Consider the following 20,476-nt stretch of genomic DNA (forward strand, 5'->3'; position numbering starts at 1 on the left):
CTAGCTTTTTCTTCCAGGTTTTACTACGCTTGGTTAAATTTTGCTAGGAAATGCTAAGTGCTGCTAGGCGCGGTATTCCGAATCGACTCGCCGGCGACGCGCAGATTCTCGCTTGGCCGTGCGACGCGCTTCAAGATGAGCGTCTTCTTCTTCGGGTGTCCGGATCTTCTTTGGTCGTCCCATGTCAAGGCTACATGTACTAGCTCTGCCGCCGTCGCGGTGGCTCTGAGCTTTATCTCCCCGGTGACGTCACAGTCAAGCTGCGCCTCCACACTTGCCGGGGCGTTGCTGGTCGAAACCTGCCGAGCCGACGCCAGGGGCGCCTGCTGCAGTCACGGACACCGCGCGCGTTCAGCGCGAACGCGGGGAAACGCGGACGGCGTCGGCAGCAGCTCTGCGCGTTGCCTCGTTGGTGATGATGATAAGTGGTTCTTGAGGGAAAGGGAAAGGTTGGCGCTATCTTCTGCAGCCCTTGAGGGAGCACGGCTCAGCACCTCGTTGGTGCTGTTACAATTTCTTTCTCTCTCTCGCTCTCATTTCCTCTTTCTCTCTCCCAAGCCTAGCGCGCCCCGCGCGCATGCTCTCCTTCCCTTTCCTTAACGTCCCATGTCAAGGCAACATGTGCACGGCACGGAGAGGAGGCGAAGCACACGCCGCTCCGCGAGGGGGTTGCTAGGCAACCCAGATGACTCAACGCTCGGCGAGGGTTGTTTTTGGATTCAGGAGACACATTACGCCCGGCTTAAACAGCTCCGCTGTTAAAATATATCATACGAAAATGTCCCAGTGGGCTTCTATGATGCGATGCCCCAAGGTTAAACACCTTATTATGACCCGGTGGTCTTGACGTTTATTTTGTGCCAAGGCCTGGTTGAATCCAAACGAGTGCTCTGGAAGGAGTTGAACTAAATAGAATGAAACTTATAGCCGAATGTTCTTACATTTGTTAAATAGGCGGAAATGTGGTAAAATTTCAGCTCTTGCATAGAAAGCCCGATGAAAGAAAACAATGCGCATCAAGATGAAAGACAGACAGCTGATGCTTTGAACAATGCGCTGACCTCTTTGTTGTCAAAAACTGTTACGCTGAACTCTTGGTTAAGCTACACTGAGGGACCTAGTTTACTCCCCATTGATACAGTAAACTTATGATTTCGGATAAGACGAACAAAATTACAAATTTCCTTCAAGTGCAAAAAGTTTCGATAGCATATGCGCTTTATCATTATTCCACAAACTCGAACATTCATGTTAAAGTGTAAACAACTGCATTCGTGAACTTCATTTCTGTGAATGCGAAAAATATAACACGTCAATGCAGCATAAGCCACAATTTCGCGAGAGCAGGGAGCAAAGGTGCAAGGTATTCTTGTAGAACTGCTCTCGTCACCAAACAGACGAGCATATCCCACACATGTGTCTGCCTGAAACTGTCAAGTTCTCGTGATGTTCCCCCGCGTGACATCAACTACAAATACAAAAAAATCATGGATGCATGCTCCGAAGCTAGCTACGCGTAGCGGTGCATAATGCGAAGAAGAAACGGGAGCGAGCACACGTGCTGGTGCAGCTCAACACCACTAAATAAATAAAACAAGAAAGTAACGCAAAATACTTGCGCTGCTCTACGTGAACAATCAATAACGCGGCATGGTATAGTGACATAACGCCTTCCTCACCGCCAGTGATGTCCTCGAGACACGCAACACCAACGCCCAGTTCGGCCTGCACGTGTGTTGTATTATACAAATGCAAAATATAGCTTTTTAAGCTCACTAGCCCCAAGGTGTTTTATGTAAGCGCAGTTCTCAAAACACTATCAAACTAAAAGCTGATTCCCCCAACTGTAGCTGCTTGGCAGACGGAAGACACAATCCTAGATCCAGTCAAGCAGTCAAGTGGCTAAAACAATAGAAATCTCTTTCCGCCACCGCTTGCACGCTCGGTCACTCTCTTTTAACGCGATAGCGTTAAGGGCCCCGTGTCGCAGAAAATCCGGCGTCGGCATCGGTGTCGGCGACGGTGTCGGCTTCGGCGTTAAGCAGCGGCGTCTGGCAGAAATAATCATGCCGAACCACATAATCCCGAACCACCCCGACCACACAGGCCCTCCGCGTGGCGCAAGGCGTTAGTGAACAAAAATTGAATTTCTCAAAGTAAACTTGTCAGAAAAATCGTAAGGTATGACTTAACCACAACCTACAGGCATGATAGGGTCAGATTGTAATTTGAATATATGAGAAAAAAGCCTGATAAGCAGCCAGGGATATTTGAATGCTATCGCGTTCCACTCTTAAAGGCGAAGCTTAAGCGTCCTCCAATTCTGATGGTGTTTCGCGGTACTTTGGTTCTAGGCAACATTGAGGGGAATGTTGAAAACCGAGCCTTTCAAAATTTTGGACACGCGCGTGCCTCGGGGCAACAGCAAACAATTAATAAAATAATAAAAAAAGGTCCTAGGGCCTTCACATTTTCATTTAAGACGGCTTAAATTGCTCCTGTAAAAGTGTCTTCCCGAGCAATGCATTTATGTTTAAAAGTGAAGCCGACTTTAAGGGGATCAGTGTAAGCTTGGTCTTTGTCAGCTGGATTTCCCACGTTGTCTATTGCAGTGAAGCCAACTCATAAAGAAAAATGCGATGCGAACGGGGCCCAATAACGCTATCGTGTTCCCCTCTTAAAGCGAAGCTTAAGTGTCCTCCAATTTTTTCTTACCCATGAGCAGACACTGCAGAACGCTTCCTGCACAGTGCATTTTACAGTGTATATATGCTCTCGGTCGAAGCATTAAGTTCTTGAGAGACACGTCGCACGCTTAAGTGCGGGTGTAAAAATTCGCGGCTCCATTGATCTGGATAAAGTGGCTGTGAATCCATGAGAACTTGTACGTCTTAACACCGCCTGTATTTCATGACTATCTATACGTCCTCTATTCAGCGTTCTTCGAAGTATACCAACATTATCACTAGAAGTCTTAGGCCTGATCGATTCACACAGCCGTCATCCGTCAGGAGAGAGCGTTTGCTCGCCGGTTCCTCCACAAAAATGGGACGCCGGCGACGTTTAGGACATTGGCGAACGTCACCAGCATCCTTAAAAAGAAAAGAAAAAAAGAAAGAAAAAGAAACCGGCGCGAAAACGCTCACTCCTGACGCACGCCGGTGCCGTGATGGTGACGGATGACGGCTGCGTGAATGAAGCCTTACAGACGCGAAATACGCACACGTTATCCGCGAATAATATGTTCTGTGAAATGGAAAGTCCCTAGTTTATATATATATATATATATATATATATATATATATATATATATATATATATATATATATATATATATAAACTAGTGACTGAATTAGTGAATGCATGAAGTCTCGCCAAAATCACTGCACAAAGTGAACAAACACAGCAAACAGCGCAAGCACATTCAAAGAGGCAGCTCTTCTCTATTTATGTAAAGGAATTCAATCGTTCGGCTCACTGTTTTTATCCTGTCGCCTGTTCATTATTCAAAGGAAAAGGCTTCTTAAAGCTCTTCGTATGGATGCTTTGAATTTAAGTGTTTTGGGCTTACTCCCAACCCGCAACGGTAGCTCAGCTGCTATAGCGTGGCACTGCTGAGGTATAGCGGGTTTGATCCCGGCAGCGGCGGCCGCATTTCGATGGGGGCGAAATGCAAAAGCGCTCGTTTACTTAGATTTAGGAGCCCGTTAATGAACCCCAGGTACTCAGACTTAATCCAGAGTCCTCCACAACGGCGTGCCTCATAATCAGATTGCTGTTCTGGCACGTAAAACCTCATAATCTAATTTTTAAGTTTCTTACTTTCACTTGGGGACACGGTATTAATAAGATTTTGCCACAGCAATGCGTTTGAAGCTGTATGCGATTTTCTTTAATATACAAGGTTAATAAATCATGTGAATTTATTTCTTTTTGCTGTCCTTATTCTCTTCCTAATCATTTTTAGTTTGAATCCCTAACCGGATCTTCTCTCTCTTCTTTAAATGTAATTTTCCATTCAATTGGTATCAATTGCGCACTATTCTTATGTTCGTTTTTTTTTTTACTTATGTTCCCTGTTTAATCTTTTCTTACCTCTTTCTTTCATTCCCATTGTTATTAGTATCATTTTATTGTGCACTTCCTAGAACTGCCCGATTCTTACCCATCCCCCCTTTGTGGGTACTAGCCATGTATATAAAGCTCATCATCATCCGCAGCAGCAGCAGCAGCAAGGCTGCACCAGCCATGTCGTCGTCACCGACGTCGCCGTCGCCTCCCTCGTCGCCACCGTTGTCGCCGCTGCCGCCGTTGCTGCTGCGCGCGTCTTCCGATGACACCGGCGCCTGCACCGCAGCGTTCCGGCCCAGCGAGGCGAAAATCGGCGGCGACGCGGTCGCACGCGTGGCGTCCGCGGAAGGGCCCCGGCGCTTCGGCCGCCACTGGCCACTGGCGACGATCGTGCTGGCCGCGCTGCAGGTCTTCTTGCACTGGCAGGCGACGTACCGGCACGACCACAGCCGCTGCGCTAGCCTGGCTACGATCTTCGAGGACGGCCACTGGAGCCGCGTCGTGTCGGCCGCTTTCCACCACGACAACCGATGGCAGCTTGGCGTCAACGTGGTCTCGTTCCTCTGGAAAGGTGCGCTGCTCGAGTCGACCATCGGCACGCCACTATTCGTCGTGGCCATGGCCAAGCTGGTGCTGATGGTGGGTGTGGCCAACACGCTGCTCAACCTCGCGCTCGACCTGGTGCTGAACAGCTCGGCCAGATACGACGACGCCTGCATGTGCACCTTTGCGGGCATTCTGGTGGCGCTCAAGGTCATCAACGAGAAGCGGCCCACCTTCAACGCGTTCCGCTGGTGCATCTTCGAGCTGGAGCTACCACCCCCCCGCATCACCTGGCTCGAGCTGATCGTACTCCACTTGACCACCTCGCGGAGCCTGATAACGCTATTGAGCGGCCTCCTCGTCGGACTCCTTTTTACGGAAAGCATCATCAGGTACCGGAGTCGTATATAGATGAGCTGTCATATTCGGCGTCATGGTGTCATGTGCAGGCCGTAGAAATGAAAGCCTGTGCCCGCGTTTTGAATACTTCTAATTTTTAAGTGTTTCATCAGCGGCAACACTCTCACGAAAAAAAAAGTGTTGCGATTAAGGGCATTTTTAACTACCTATGGAAGGCGCACAATTATTTATTTATTATTATTATTTATTTATTTATTTATTTATTTATTTATTTATTTATTTATTATTGCGATAGCAATTATATGGACACTTCAACCGGATTTCTGCCGTCGGCGTTGCCGTCTCCGTGAGGTTCCGTGTAAAGTCCAAAGCGATAAAATCGTCGCCGCGCTCAGTATGCGCGAGCGAAAGCGCGCGGGGGACGCGCGCTATCACAGAGAGCGAACGCACGGCGGAAAGCAAACGCGACCGTCGCGCGAAAGGCCGTGGGGGTATGGGAGGGAGGGAAGCGGGGCGACGCTGTGCTCCGGCCCCAAAGGCGTATCTTGCAACCGGGCGTAAGGAAAACTTGCCACTCAATCTCCCACGCGAAAGCAAGAAAGCGGGAAGGCAGCGCGCGAGGCAGGGGGGGGGGGGCGCAGCTTCCACTCTGCCAACAACTGCGCTCGTACTTTGCCCGCGGCTGTGGCGGTCGCCCGCACCGTCTGTTATCTCCACACGGCTCTGAGCTTTGTATGCGCTGTGCATTCGCCGCTCAGTTTCCGTTGCAGCGATAGACCGCACGAACCTTCGCCCGCTGCGGCAGCTGCGCTTGCTGCCAGCGTTTTGACAGTCGTTGTCTGCGGTCATTCAGTGTGATCTATTCATGTTTGCTTGTGCACGCTGACACCACGCTTGTTAATTCAGTTAGTAAGCGAATGTGTCCAACTACTATCCCTATTCCGAATAGCTCTCTACTAATTTGCTTATCGCAATTGATGCTTCGCCTTTCGGCGAAACTGTGACATTTTTATTTATTTATTTATTTATTTATTTATTTATTTATTTATTTATTTATTTATTTATTTATTGAAATATTATTACGGCCTAGTAGGGCGTTACAGAAGGGAGTGGGGGCATCAAATACTACAAACAAAAATATCAGGTCACAACAGGTGTGTTCAAATAATTAAGGTCGGCCGGGCATGTTCAGTGAACACATTTAATATGGATGAATTTATTTTTTATTTTGCTGCCTAAATGCCAAGCACAACGAAATATCTTAAGGAGATGCTACTCGGAAAAGTTTTTCTTTAAATATTTGTGACAACTCAATGAAAATTTCACCACTCACAGAGTTTAGGCTCCTCTTTTCAAATCTGCTTTTATTTCTTTGATAGCTAGCTCATTTGGTTAATTTTTTGCACACCATACGTTAGTAAAAACAATGCATTTCTGTGCGAGCTTTGGCGATAACAGTCAGCACAAGAAAAGACTAAGAAATAGCTCATATGGCTCCCAATGAATAGTAGAATTCATTAAAGCAAGAAAATATAGTGTAACGTACATTTGTGTTTTAGTCTAGAAAAAAAATTCCAACGCTGAGTTTCAGTTTTACCATTCTCAACGAAGAAACTTTTGAAATTATCTTGCTGAATATATTTGTGGAAAGCTCTGAAAGTTGTTTCTTTGAATTCTGCACATGTTAAAGCATAAGCATGCCAAATTTCATCATGATCAGACTACATAAAGGGATCAAATTTTAGTGCACAAATTTTAGTGCAGAAACTCTAGAAATGCTACAAAATGAAGAACTGAGGAAAACACGTTTGAAAGTTTTTTTTTGTTTTGTTTTTTTTTTTAAAGGGAAGGAAAAATGTGGATAGCTTGCACTAGTGTTGCAAGGATGGAGTAAACAGCGGAGCTGGTGATCGACCTAGCTTTTCTTCCAGATTTTACAAGGCTTGGCTAAATTTTGCTAGGAAATGCTAAGTGCTGCTAGGCACGGTATTCCGAATCGGCTCACCGGCAACGCGCAGATTCTCGCTTGGCCGTGCGACGCGCTTCAAGGTGAGCGTCTTCTTCTTCGGGTGCCCGGATCTTCTTTGGTCGTCCCATGTCAAGGCTACATTTTTTTCTTCGGAATTTCAGCAAGAATGCGGTGCTGGCGAAGTGTGCTCTGGGAGAAGAGGGTTAGGCGGGCCTGCATCCCCGCGAAAATTCAAGAGCAGGCAACGCCGCGGAGCGAAATGCCGCGCGCGCGAAATTCGGGTAAATTCACACTTTCATGAGCCACCGCGAGTGATCTTTGCATTTTAACTAACTTCTAGTTGATTCTCAGCTTTTATTATTTAATACATAAAAGAGGAGGCCTGGATGAATACAAAACACAACAAAACACAAAATCGACATTTTTGTGAAAAAAGAATCGCGGCATTTCGACCCTCCTCTCCCCTTTATTTTGCGAGAAAAGCATTTGCCTTCATGTAATATATATATATATATATATATATATATATATATATATATATATATATATATATATATATCAGCTCCCAGTCATCCGGAAGCACTTTTTCCGTATTTTCCCGAATCCGCCTTTTGGTTAGCTCATTTGTTTGGTTTGGCTACGGCTCTAAAAATGTTTAAAGAAAACCGAAGGTGCCCTTTAAAAAGAAACTTTAAGTACCCATAATTCATTACCATGCCCGAGTTTGAGTGCTTTTCGTGAACGTTTTGTGCCAATGAAGGCAAAGCTATATGCCTCAAATGTCAGCGACTTTCGTGGCAACAAGCTCACGAAACTTGAAAACCGTACTCCTTATATAGAGACGGAGGAATAAATCTGGACTTTGGCCATCGATATTGTGCAATATTCTGTTTTCGCAATTTTTTTAAATATCATAGTGGTGATAATCCGTGGTAGTTGGCTAGAATCAATGCTATTGACCCGCAGTAGATCTATTGCAAAATATTTTTTGAGCCGTAGCGCAAGTTTTTCTTTGGGCGCTAAACAAAAGGGGGATGCCGCAAAATCCTCAGAAATGGCTTCTGTACGACCGGGTGCTTCTGTATTTTTTTTTCGTGAAGACAATTTTTGTCTTGAGAAACAAAGATTGATTTCGTTGTCCTTGTCACTCATTGCAGCAATATAGAACTTTTTTCCTCAAAATTAAATATGGTCACCGGACATACCCGAGGAACTTATCTAAAGACACCCAACATGCTCTTCAAGAGCATTTTAATGTCACTCGGATCTGTAATAGAAACAATAGAGATAGACAAGTGGTTCCAGTCATTACATGTTTGAGGAATGAAAGAATGAAAGTGTTGGTTTGTAGGAAAACGAGGAACAGACACATTATGATGATGGAAACTAGCTTGGGCTACTGGCCCAACATTTTTCTGCGCACACATTTTATACGCTTTGAAGGAAATAAATGAATTTAAATTAAATTAAATGAACTGGTCACGGTGTAAGATATATACTCTTTAGGTGAGGACACTCGCCAGACTCGATCGACCAGATAAAGTAGCAAAGGCGCGCGCCGATCGGCCCGGTGACGGCAGCGGATACCTATCGGCAGTACGACGCAACTTCAACACAGAAAGCTTTTTATTGGTTTAATCTCCCGTCGTTATAGCAACCGGCGGTTGGCGGGAAATCCGAAATGATTGAGTGACGCACGAAAGTAGGTCACCGGGGAGAGGGCATGCGCGCGTTCCTTGTCGGCGCACGCTCTCGCGTGCGTTCTAACTGAAGTTGCGTCGTTCCGCCGATAGGTATCGGCTGCCGTCACCGCCCCGATAGACGCGCGCCCTTGCTACTTTATCTGGTCGATCGCGTCTAGCAAGCAAGCCGAGAAGTGTCCCCACCTAAAGAGTATATATCTTACACCGTGGAACTGGTCGATACGAGATTATATAAATGAAGGATGGGAAAGTAACTCTTTCTTAAGATGAGGATTTTGATAATAAATGTCATAAAATAAGGCGAGAAGTGATTTTTTTTCTCGTGAAGAAAGCGATGGGAGGTTTAACGCTATTTTCATTGATGAAGCCATTGAAGGACAGGAGTAGTTTAAGGAGCTGAAACGTGCCCTACGATTCTGTACAGTTTCAGTGTTACTAGCGAGACTTTGAATGAATGGATCCCACAGAAGAGGCATATTCTACTTTGGAACGAGCAAAAGCTTTATAAAGGAGGAGTTTAAGAGAAGGGGCCATTGAAAAATTACGGCGAGGTGTCCTAGCATGCGGTTAGCATTATTAACAACATAAATAATGTTCGGCTGCCGAGGGAGGTTAGCGTTAATGTGGACTCCTAAGTATATGTAAGTAGTCACTTTCTCGATAATGGCACCATCAAAGTTATAACTGCAAGCGTTGGCAGTATGTTTACAAGAAATACTCATTAATTCGCACTTCTTGGCATGTTTCATTTTCCATGTTGCCCCAACCAGTAATGTTGGGAAGGTCAGATTGTTGTAGTGACGTGACAGTACTAGAACAACACACGATGTGTACTACACAGTCGTCTGCAAATAGTATAATAAAAGAGATAATACAAATAGGTAAATCGCTTATTTAAATGATAAAAACAAGGTGGCCAAGGACTGAACCCTTGGAGCACACCTGAACTGACAGGAGAGAAAGAAGAATCGTAGCCATTATCAGTTGCAAATTGCTGTCGGTTAAACAAAACGTTTTTTATACATGCAAGTACGTTAGGCTCAAGATTTAGTTACTCAGTTGAAGATACAGTAGTTCATGGTAGACTAAGTAAAAAGCTTCAGAAAAATCTAAAAATGTACAGTCGATATAAATTCCCGAATCCGGGGCTACCATGAGTTCATTAGTAAATGAAACTGGCTGTGTTTCACAGGAAAACGTCTTATGGAAGCCGCGTTGATGAGATGTGAAAGAAGAATTATCTTCAAGAAAGTTAACGAGATAGCAATAAATAACATGTTCAAAGATTGTACACGGAGCACTAGTTAATGATATTGGTCTGTAGTTTAGTGCAAAATGATTTTCACCAGATTTAAACAATGGCACTACTTTGCCCACTTTCCAATCAACTCGTGTTCATCTTCCCAACAACTTGTGTTGAGTGGCGCACTATATAAGTGAAAGCAGCAGCGGCAACAACGGAAAGAAGTCCGTTGCGTTCAAACTACTTTTAAGTGCAATTCGCACGTGCCTAAAGCCTGTTTCACATGAAGCGACTTTACACTGCGTTTTCCGCAGCTGCGATTTCTGTACAGGCGAACTTCGCGATACCGTTTCGCAACCACCAACAGCCGCGTCTAAGATTTTCGCATTTGCGAGCACCTAGTGGAAGACTGAATTATTCGTGCTGTCAGTCCGCTTCGGTGAAAGCAAAGTAAAAACACGAAACATTTTTCGTGCAACGTTTTTCGTATTTGAACTCGTTACTCTACCAAAACAAATATTAAGCATTCGGGCCACCGTGACGTGCCTGACGATCCGCGTTGTCATTAATTGGTTCCCCGTTCACGCCGCATGTGCGATTTTGCAGAGAAGTTCAGCGCTCCGAAACATCGAAAAATCGCATGCACAAGGAGCCCGACGGCTGATTTCCCGCACCAGTGAATAGGCAAGTGCGAAATCACAAGCATCGTCGCACCAAGTGAAACAGGCTTAATGCGAAATTGCAACGACACATTCAGGAAGCAGTTGTACAGAAGTGTCTTAGGGTCAATACCGGGTGTTTTAGCCAGCAGTCGCAGCGATGTAATTCCTAAAAGCAGTGAAATAGAAATTAAGTAAGTTTTTCGGCGAAACATTATTCGCGCCGGTGGACATCAGAAATGGTGCCTTAGTCATTGATTAAATATATAATTAACTAAAATTCACAAAGAAACACTTCAATTAATCACTTTAGGCAAGATGTTGGAATAGTGATCAGTGATCAGTGCTCAATGCATGTTCGTTTAGGAGGCATCCCGAGATTAACACGTTTCGATATATCCACCCGCAAAACATCCGGCGAAACGCACTGGCGTTCTACTCAATATTTTCCCAGAAAGCCTTCCTTACTCACTGTGCGGCAAAACTATGTACGCATTTCGCGAGAAATTTAGGGGATGTATCCCTAGAAATTGCGCGGAGTCAGTCCTAGGGTTCATAAATTCGTGTTAAGTAAAAATGCCTTGAGTTTCGGCCGGTTTCAATTCAGCAGTTGCAACATGTTGCCTGAAGTAATGAATAAAAATGTAATAGGTTTAGTTGAGGTTATTTAAATACTTAATCAGTGGTTATCGTAGAATTTATTACATCTGCCAATAGAACAATGTGTTGCTGGAAAAACTAGGTATAACGTGATACACATATAAACTGTGCAATAAAATCCAAGCCATATAAAGCAATAGAAAATGCGATGACAAGGGTATATTTCGCTGTGAAGCCTAGGAAATGGAACTTATTATTTTCAAAAGACAGCAGTACTATAGTTTCTCAGAACAGAAGCGATCACTGTACCTGAAATTGAATCTGGTAGCTGAGATGATGCCACAATGCAGGCAGTGAGCAAACAATGGCATCACTACTATACGCGCGTAGAGCGTGAATTGCTGCATACAATTTATTTATTTATTTATTTATTTATTTATTTATTTATTTATTTATTTATTTATTTATTTATTTATTTATTTATTTATTTATTTATTTATTTATTTATTTATTTATTTATTTATTTATTTATTTATTTATTTATTTATTTATTTATTTATTTATTTATTTATTTATTTATTTATTTATTTATTTATTTATTTATTTATTTATTTATTTATTTATTTATTTATTTATTTATTATACCCTGAAGATACGTAGGCACCTTACAGAGGGGAGTAGAAGTAAAATAAGCGCATCAAAAGAAAAGTAGGCAGTTTAGACCAAAAAAAAAAAATGAGAACAGTAGTAACATGTAAATAACACTTCAACGAGTCCCGTTGCAGTCTTTGCCTTTGGGACCCTCGTCTGTATGCTATCTTTTACATAATCATTGTATTGCATGGATAAGAAACTGAAAACTGAAACTGAATGTAATGCTGAAGTAGTGCCACACAATAGCAATGCCAATTCTAGAAACAAGGCATAACGTTAATTAACAGGCTAACTCGTTATGAGAACGGGGTCAGTGCATTTTTTAAATCTATGGGGTCTATTATGCTTGTTCTTGGCCTCGCAAGGCAGTTCGAATCTTTGGAGGTCATCTAAAAATTGTTTAAGTTACGTTCACACTGGGGAATCCGGCGTCTATGGTGACCGGAAATCATCTGCCGCCACTTCAGCGTATGTGAACCATCTGCGAATGGTCATGGCGGGTGGAGATCTAAGTGGTGCATGACGAATCCACCGTGAAGGCGAAGTGAAGTTGTGATATAACATAATATATCTTTTTACCATGGGTGAATGACCCAATTGTTTTATGCAACTGGAAAGCGATGGTATATTTGTAGTGACGCCTTCATGGAAGTTACGCTAATGTAAGACGATTAGATCAGGTGAAACCAGCTGCGCGCTTTTTTGTATTCATTAATTTTGAAATGTTTGAAGATTGCTCTCACCTAGGCTAATGAGGATCCCACGTGGATGAGCCGTGTTCAAGTAGCAGAACATGTGGTGTACACTAACAATTTTTCCAATGATGGTAGTATGGAAAAGTTACGGTGTAGCTAGGTGACCTAACGTGTGGTTTCCTTTGGATGCAATATGGTCATTGGGTAGTTTCCAATAATTTTTAATAAATCCACATCAAGGTAGTGGTAAGAGGTTACCGATTCGAAAGATTGATATGAAATACGCGGGAAAAAGTGCATTAGTACTGAAAATTTGCATAACCACATCAATAAATTCACATTTATTGATGATTAGTTTCATAGGTCAAGTACGACACTACTCATGAACTGTATTCAAGTCAGTCTGAAAAAAAAGTGTCAGAAGCATGAGGTATCTTACGGTAAATCATGTAGTCGTCAGCGAATAGATATATCTGAAAGATGTTAACAGGTAATTGAATTATATGTATTACGTTATAAATAATAATGGCCAAAAAACTTACCCCTGCGGTACGTCAAACTGGTTGGATGCCATGGATATGTGGCATCCTTAGCAACAACTTGAACGCGTAAAGTAAGAAAAGCCTTAATCCAGTTAATTATGGCAAGATCGGTGTTTAATACGTTTAATTTATCTGAGAGAGCAGAATGGTTAACTTTATCAAACGCTTTAGCACACCGAAAATAAATGCTGGCAAAAAAAGAAAGATAAAAGTATGCAGAAACTCCACTGGAGTTGTCTAAGCATGAGTAAGCATACCCCCAAATTTCAATTTGTCCCACCAGGAAATTTCAAGTTGGCCCACCCCAAAATTTCAAGTTGGACTAGCCCCAAATTTAAATTGGCCCACCACTACTATAGGCTTCCTCACGCATTTTCTATGGAGCCCTTTGTATCTCTAGGGGTATTCCCTCTGATCAATGTTTTTTTGGTTTCGATTGCTCCTTATCGCTTATAAAACTACCAATCATCTACATCTACAGTATTATAACGATTAAATGTCTTCGCAAATTACGCATTTTTGTGCAGATACAGGGCATTACACCTTTCGCTTGACGGACAGATTTTGCTGGGGTACTCGCCAAAGAATGCTTACGCATGAAAAAACGTTTACCATCATTCGACTTTTGCTCAGGTTACTTTCTTGGTGGTATCGCGCAGCCTTAAGCAAGGCGATGAGGCAGCGTTGTTTTTCAAGGCGCCACTCCTGCCGACCACGTACGGAATCACGGGCCTGCTTCTCGCCACACATTTCTTCTGGCCTGACCTGGACCCGTGCGTCAGCTTCCGGGTGGTCTTCGAGCAACGGCGTTGGAAGCAGCTCTTGTTGCCTTCGCTCTACACCTTCAGCTCGTACCATCTTGTCTACGTGGTGCTGTCGCTTCTCAGCCTCGGTCGCCAGATGGAGCTCCGATACGGCCACTACAATTTCCTCCTGCTCGTGCTGTTCGTGGTGGTGTGCGTAAACACGACGCATTGCCTGCTCGCGTGGATCCTGTCGCGCCACCCAGTGGAGCTGCTCAGGCCGCTGCTCCCGCCTTCCCTGCGCGACACCTGCTTCAGCGGCTTCACGGGCTCCCTGCTCACGCTCAAGATGCTGCGGTACAAAGAGCGGCCCGAAGCCGACTACGACTTCGCCTCATTCCAGATGGCCGTGCCACACTGGTTCGGCCTGGTGACCGAGGTAGCCCACCTTTACATGTACACGGCGCGCGCCTGGCTCCTGGGCCACATAGCCGGCATCGCAGTCGGAATGATGCTGACGCTTGTCCACTTGCCGGTTCTCAGGCCCAACCAGAACATCGGGCAGGCGATTCTGGACTGAATTCTCATAAAGTGAGAAAGACGTAGGCAAAGTTCTTTCAGGGCGAAGAAGCAGCGCTTGAAAGCAACATCTGACCATTACGTTCAGCATGCCATTCAAGCCGAATATATATATATTTTTTGACAATAACTCTCCACATCAAAATCACCGCCCGCTAGGAGTTGGACTCGTCCAGGTGGTGGAAAAAACACGCTGCTGCACAATGCCATCCGCAAGCCAAATTATGCACGCCTTTCAGACGAATCGTCAGCACAATACGCGTTGTATAGCATTCAAATGAGCGCGAATGGCGTAAACATGATTGCTTAGGCTTACCAGAGTGTCATTGTGGGCTTGTACGTGACATCGTAATCCATTCACATGGCGCGAGCAGGAAAACGTAGATACACACACACGGAGCTAACTCCCAGCAACAGCTTATTTTCGCGAACCAGTCGCACATATATCAACTCCCAAAAAGCTTCACAAGCACTTGCACAAGCCTAATGAAAACTCAAAAGAAAAAATGCTGGTTACCAAGATTAATAATGCAGAAACTTCCTTGAGCACCAGTCGAAGGGGGTAGCGATTTAGTGCCTCCGAAAACGATAGCAGGCCAGAATTGACGCGTCTTCTCGCTTTGAGAAATACACTAAAGAAAAACCATAATTAGTTTGCACTGGTACAGTAATCCTTAAAAACATTGAAGGTTGATTATTATAGGAGAAATTGAAGGCCAACCTTCGCTTTAATTTCGCCCCCAAACTGCAGTATGGTTTACGTTGTTGTATAGGCATCAGGGATGCACAGCATTTCTGTGTGCATATACGTTACCCATTTTTAAGCTAGTGTGCTGAGTCTGGTAGCTTGCGAATGTCGTAGAATTTTCATTCTATCTTCTAAAACAATTAACTGGTCCCTAGCGGCCGCTTTCAACACCCATGATGTCACAGAGAGCCGGTGCGGAAATATCAAGGAGTCGCCATCCGGCTTTGCGCTCTTTCTGACATAGCCCCATCAACCCCCCGCTCACTTTAAGATTGACCTATATCGTCAGTGTAACCTAACGACATTTCCCTTCAGTGTCTCTTTAAACGCTGAATTTACTTCAACCAAGATTAGATTTGCCTCGAAGCGTCATTTTGACGTATGTACTGCATTGGTGCCAGAAAACGTTAGCCAAATGTTTAAAAAATTTTTTTTAAGTTGTTCACCAAACACTTGTATGAAACCTACGATGTTCGGTCATCGATCCTCTCCCGCCAGCAGAATAATTTTTGTGTACTAATTATCTGGCTCATTAAGAAAAATTTATCAACATATAGTCTTTAATTAACGGTGCCACTTCCGATGGGAAGGCTGTAATCGTGTCATAATACGTCAAATTCAGTCGTTATTAGAGCGTTGTCGTGCGTATTTAATTTTTCCCTCTTTACTGGTAGTGGAGGAAATTTGTTGACTGGCTGTTCCTTAGTGAAATAGCACTACCCACTCTGGAAACTGCCATCAAACAGGCGGTGCAAGGGTTAATATAATAAATTAAAGTTAGCAACTACAACTTGTGTAATTAAATGTTAACTGATATAGATGTGAATTCAATAGTAACTAAATACTAGTGTAGTAAATAAGAATGTGAAAGAAAAAGTTAAAGGAAATTTTTTATCCTGGAATCCTTTTTGTCATCACACAAAATTGCTGAGGGCGTCACACAGAGGGTTTCGGATGGCAAAAACCAGTTCGGTAGCCAAAGGAAAAGACTACCGGAAGATCGCGTCAAGTTCAAGCCAAGCTTTCGGAAAGTTTCTCGCAAAATTAAGAGCCACGTGATTACGCGCCCGCGCACCGGGACACCGCAGTGGCCCTAAATGTCATTCGAATAAACTATAACTGTCTGGAATCGGCAAGCTGTCGGTGTCGGCGTTGGCTTCCGCTGATTGCGAGCTCCGTGTTTTCGTGTGACGATCGCAGCTGACGCGATGACCAGGCGGTTGCCGAGTCAGGCAATGAGCGGAGTTCGTTGATCCAAATCACCTCTGGTGTCGCTGGTGTCGCGGCGCCAGAGCGTGTAATCACGAGGCCTTATTCGTATTTCGCGCGCCACGAGTAAAGCGCGGAAAAAATCATTACGCCGACTGTGGAAAACGACTGAATGGAAGGTTTTAGAACGCGACAACAGCTTTGTCATCGAAAGTTACGCCCTTATTTCAAAAACTAAAGATGTTCATTGATTAATGTTCTATAACTATCCAGGCAATAGGAACGCAAAAATTATCCTGGGGACGGAAGAGGACTGACAAGCGATTACCGTAGGCCACACACGCACGCACGTACCCCACCCCGACATGTTTGTGTACTAGAGATACCTGGCATAAAACGACAGCACCCGCCATGTCCCGGCCCCATGCCCCGGTCAAGTGCGTATGCGACCCCCCCCCCCCCCCCCCTCACACACACACAAACGCAAAAAAAAGGTCCTGGCTACGCCACTCAAGCCAGATAAATCATTTTTTTTCTTGCGCTAAGTATAGTAGGACGCCACAGGGATGGAACAGACACTGAAATGAAGCGGACACGCAAGTGACACACGGGTGCGCAAACGTGTGTCATTTGCGTGTCCGCTTCATTTCAGTGTCTGTTCCATCCTTGTGGCGTCCTACTATACTTAGCGCAAGAAAAAATGAATGCACACCAACTAGCCCATTTCATAGCTCTTCTAAGCCAGATAAAATATGCCACTGCGTCTGGCCACGTGAAAGGGTCACGGTTAATTGAATACAGAAAGATGTAGCTCAACACTGGAGCACACACAGCCCAATGCATATCCCTTTTAGCTGAACAAACAGCTTGTCATTAAAAGAAATAGAAGTACTGTTGAAATAAAATTCCAGGAGTGATCTAATGTCATGCAGCGAAATTCCTAAATTCTGGAATTCCATATCAGCATTGTATTCAATACAGGCTATGATTCAAAGAATAATTAATTGTGTGGTACGTACCGAATAATATATATATATATATATATATATATATATATATATATATATAGGGAGGCCACGGACCCGAGCACACGGGGGTTGGACCCTCCCACGCGTAGCCGTGCGTGGCTTAGCCGTGTCTGGGGAAAGGGGGATCCTGGGGGTTGAGCCGATGCCGGGTGTTTTGGACCTTTAAGGCCCCCCGGTGGAGGCAACACACCTCTTCGGCCTCTGCTTCACATAGACGGCACCCCCCCGCAGGGGCGTCTGCGCAAGCAGGCGTTTGGTGAGTTGCGCCACCACGTACCCCAGCACACGAGGGTTGGACCCTCCCGCGTCTAACTGTGCGCGGCTGAGCCGTGTCCGGGGAAAAGGGGATCCTGGGGGTTGAGCCGATGCCGAGTGCTTGGACCTTTATGGCCCCTCGGCGGAGGCAACACACCTCTTTGGCCTCTGCTTCACGTAGACGGCACCTCCGGGCTGACCCACCCGGGGGAAATCGGTAGTTGCCTTTTCCCATCTCTCTCTCACTCCAACCTTCGTCTTTCTCTATCACTTTCAATCTTTCCTGTCCTCTCCTCGCTTCCTCTGACTTCTAATTTTTCCAGGCAGCAAGGGTTAACCTGGTGTATTTTATCCAACCTTGGGTATTCTATATTAGGTTATAGTGGCTACGTACAGCTGGCGTCTGCGTTTCCTTCGGGTCTCGTAGCGTCCCCTTGTTGGGCTCGGTGGTGGGCGGCTGGCATAGCTACCGAAATTAGAGTAACTTATATGGCTTTTTCGTCGTTCCCCCGACTCCCCGATCGCCCTCTTTCCAAGAGAGGGCGCACCGATGACTTGCTGAAACTTCTCGTCCAGACCAAAGAGATATACCCAAAGTACCACGTGTTAAGTTGCCAAAACACTGATAAAACTGCCAGAACTCTATCACCATTTGTTGTTGCGAAATGCCTCACTGAGAAATTAGGTCCCGGCTATAAGGTCACAAAAATGGCCAGCGGTGACCTGTTGCTAGAACTAAGTGACAAGAATCAGTTCGAGAAACTGTCTGGACTTGCTGAAATTGGCAATACACCTGTCTCGATGAACCCCCACCGTTCGCTGAACAGTTCACGCGGAGTCATATCGGAACAAGATTTCCTTGACTTGAGTGAAACCGAGCTCCTTGAGGGCTGGAAGGAACAGCACGTGACAAATGTCCAAAGAATTAAGATCAGGCGGGATGACAAAGAGATCCCCACTAAACACTTAATTTTGACGTTTTGCACAAGTACATTACCAGAATATATTGAAACAGGCTATCTGAAAATCAAACTTAGACCCTACATTCCAAACCCGCGCCGCTGCTTTAAGTGTCAGCGATTTGGTCACGGCTCTCAAAGCTGCCGGGGCCGTACCACATGTGCAAAGTGCGCGTCGCACGATCATCCTGCCGACAATTGTACTGAGACACTACACTGCGCAAACTGCGACGGTGACCATCCTGCATACTCTCGCTCATGTCCTTCCTGGAAGAGGGAAAAAGAAATAATAACGTTAAAGATCAAAGAAAATATCTCCTTTCAGGAAGCGCGAAAGCGTATTTCCTTCCTACATATCGCAGGGTATGCTGGTGCGGCGCGTAAGGGGGCAACGCCGCAGCAGACTCCGGCATCGGTCCGGCCTACAAAGAGTGTGGCCGCGGCTGTGCCACCAGCCCCCCAGGCGACAGCAGCAAGCGCTGCTGCGCCATCTATTAAGGAGGGCCCATCAACCTCTGGGTTGGTGGCCTCCAAGGCCCTGCTTTTTGAGGCAAGGCCTACCCTGAAGACACCCCGCTCGAATGAGCGGAAGTCCAGCGGCTCCCAGGAGTCGATGGACGCAACTACAAGCCAGCCGGCGCACCCAGCGCCTCGTGAGCGGCGCGAATCTCGCGACCGCTCCAAGAAAGACAAACCACGGATTACGGGGCCTGGAAAGGCTCCGTAAGCCAACTTGAATCCTCTTGACACACAGCACAAGAACTCAAACAACATGGATACACAAATATTACACTGGAACGTGAGAGGTCTTATGCAAAACCTCGATGACGTTAAAGAGCTTTTACACAAATACAATCCAAAGGTGCTGTGTGTTCAGGAGACACATTTAAAGCAAACGCAAACAAATTTCCTGCGGCAATACGCCATCTTCCGCAAGGATCGTGATAGTGCTAACACTCCGTCGGGCGGTGTAGCAATAATTGTTGACAAGTCAGTAGCTTGTCGGCATTTAGTCCTCCAGACGCCTCTCGAGGCAGTATCAATTCGAGCAATTATTTTCAACAAATTGGTTACTATCTGCTCCATTTACATACCACCAGATTACCACCTCAGCAAGACAGAACTCTACAGCCTAATAAATCAGCTCCCTGAACCCTACGTCGTCGTCGGCGATTTCAATGCGCACAACAGTCTGTGGGGAGACTCCCGGTGTGACTCGAGGGGTCGACTAATAGAAAACTTTCTAGTGACGTCCGGTGCTTGCCTGTTCAATAAGAAAGAGCCGACATACTACAACATACATTACAATTCATATTCTTCAATAGATTTAGCTATTGGCTCTCCAACTCTTTTCCTCGACCTGCAGTGGAGTGTCATAAACAATCTTTTTGGAAGTGACCACTTCCCTGCGACATTAAACTTAGCAAAACAAGAAAACGGTCCTCCGCATCCTCCTAGATGGAAACTACCAGCGGCAGATTGGTCGTGTTTTAAAGAGTTAACATGCATATCGCCAGACTTTATCAGTGACCTTAACATAGACGACGCCGTAGCGTATTTTACTGCTTTTATTGTAGACGCAGCAGAAAATGCATTCCTCAGACAAAGGGCAGCTCATCTAAAAGACGGGTTCCCTGGTGGAACGACGACTGCAAGGAGGCGCGAAAGAAACAAAACAAAGCATGGAGCATATTCCGCAGATTTCCAACTGCTGAAAATCTCGTTGAGTTCAAGCACGTCAAGTCACAGGGAAGGCGGACGCGCAGACAAGCAAAGAGGGCAAGCTGGGAGAGGTTTCTCTCAAGCATAAACTCTTACACGCAGGAAGCGAAAGTCTGGAATGGGTTGAAAAGACTGAACGGCCAGCAAACCCAGCCATTACCTCTGGTCGATGACCAAGGGAATACATTGAAAGA

The 20,476-nt window shown here is 45.2% G+C and overlaps 1 protein-coding gene across 1 annotated transcript; it reads left to right on the forward strand.

The window, feature by feature from the left end:
• The first annotated feature begins 4,232 nt into the window (after window positions 1–4,232).
• LOC125946760 (uncharacterized) lies at window positions 4,233–14,605 on the forward strand. The gene is made up of 2 exons (XM_049670729.1): window positions 4,233–5,006; window positions 13,699–14,605. The coding sequence occupies exons 1-2, from the start codon at window positions 4,249–4,251 to the stop codon at window positions 14,360–14,362; spliced, it is 1,422 nt and encodes a 473-aa protein (XP_049526686.1). The 5' UTR covers window positions 4,233–4,248; the 3' UTR covers window positions 14,363–14,605.
• Window positions 14,606–20,476: the final 5,871 nt, after the last annotated feature.

Source organism: Dermacentor silvarum, chromosome 1 (assembly GCF_013339745.2).
Source record: "Dermacentor silvarum isolate Dsil-2018 chromosome 1, BIME_Dsil_1.4, whole genome shotgun sequence".
NCBI classification, from domain to species: Eukaryota; Metazoa; Arthropoda; class Arachnida; order Ixodida; family Ixodidae; genus Dermacentor; species Dermacentor silvarum.

Bases quoted from the DNA above. Each gene is read 5' to 3' on its own strand.
- LOC125946760 (XM_049670729.1), top strand. From the start codon at position 4,249: ATGTCGTCGTCACCGACGTCGCCGTCGCCTCCCTCGTCGCCACCGTTG. The intron at 5,007-13,698 runs GTACCGGAGTCG...GGTATCGCGCAG, and splicing joins TTTACGGAAAGCATCATCAG to CCTTAAGCAAGGCGATGAGG.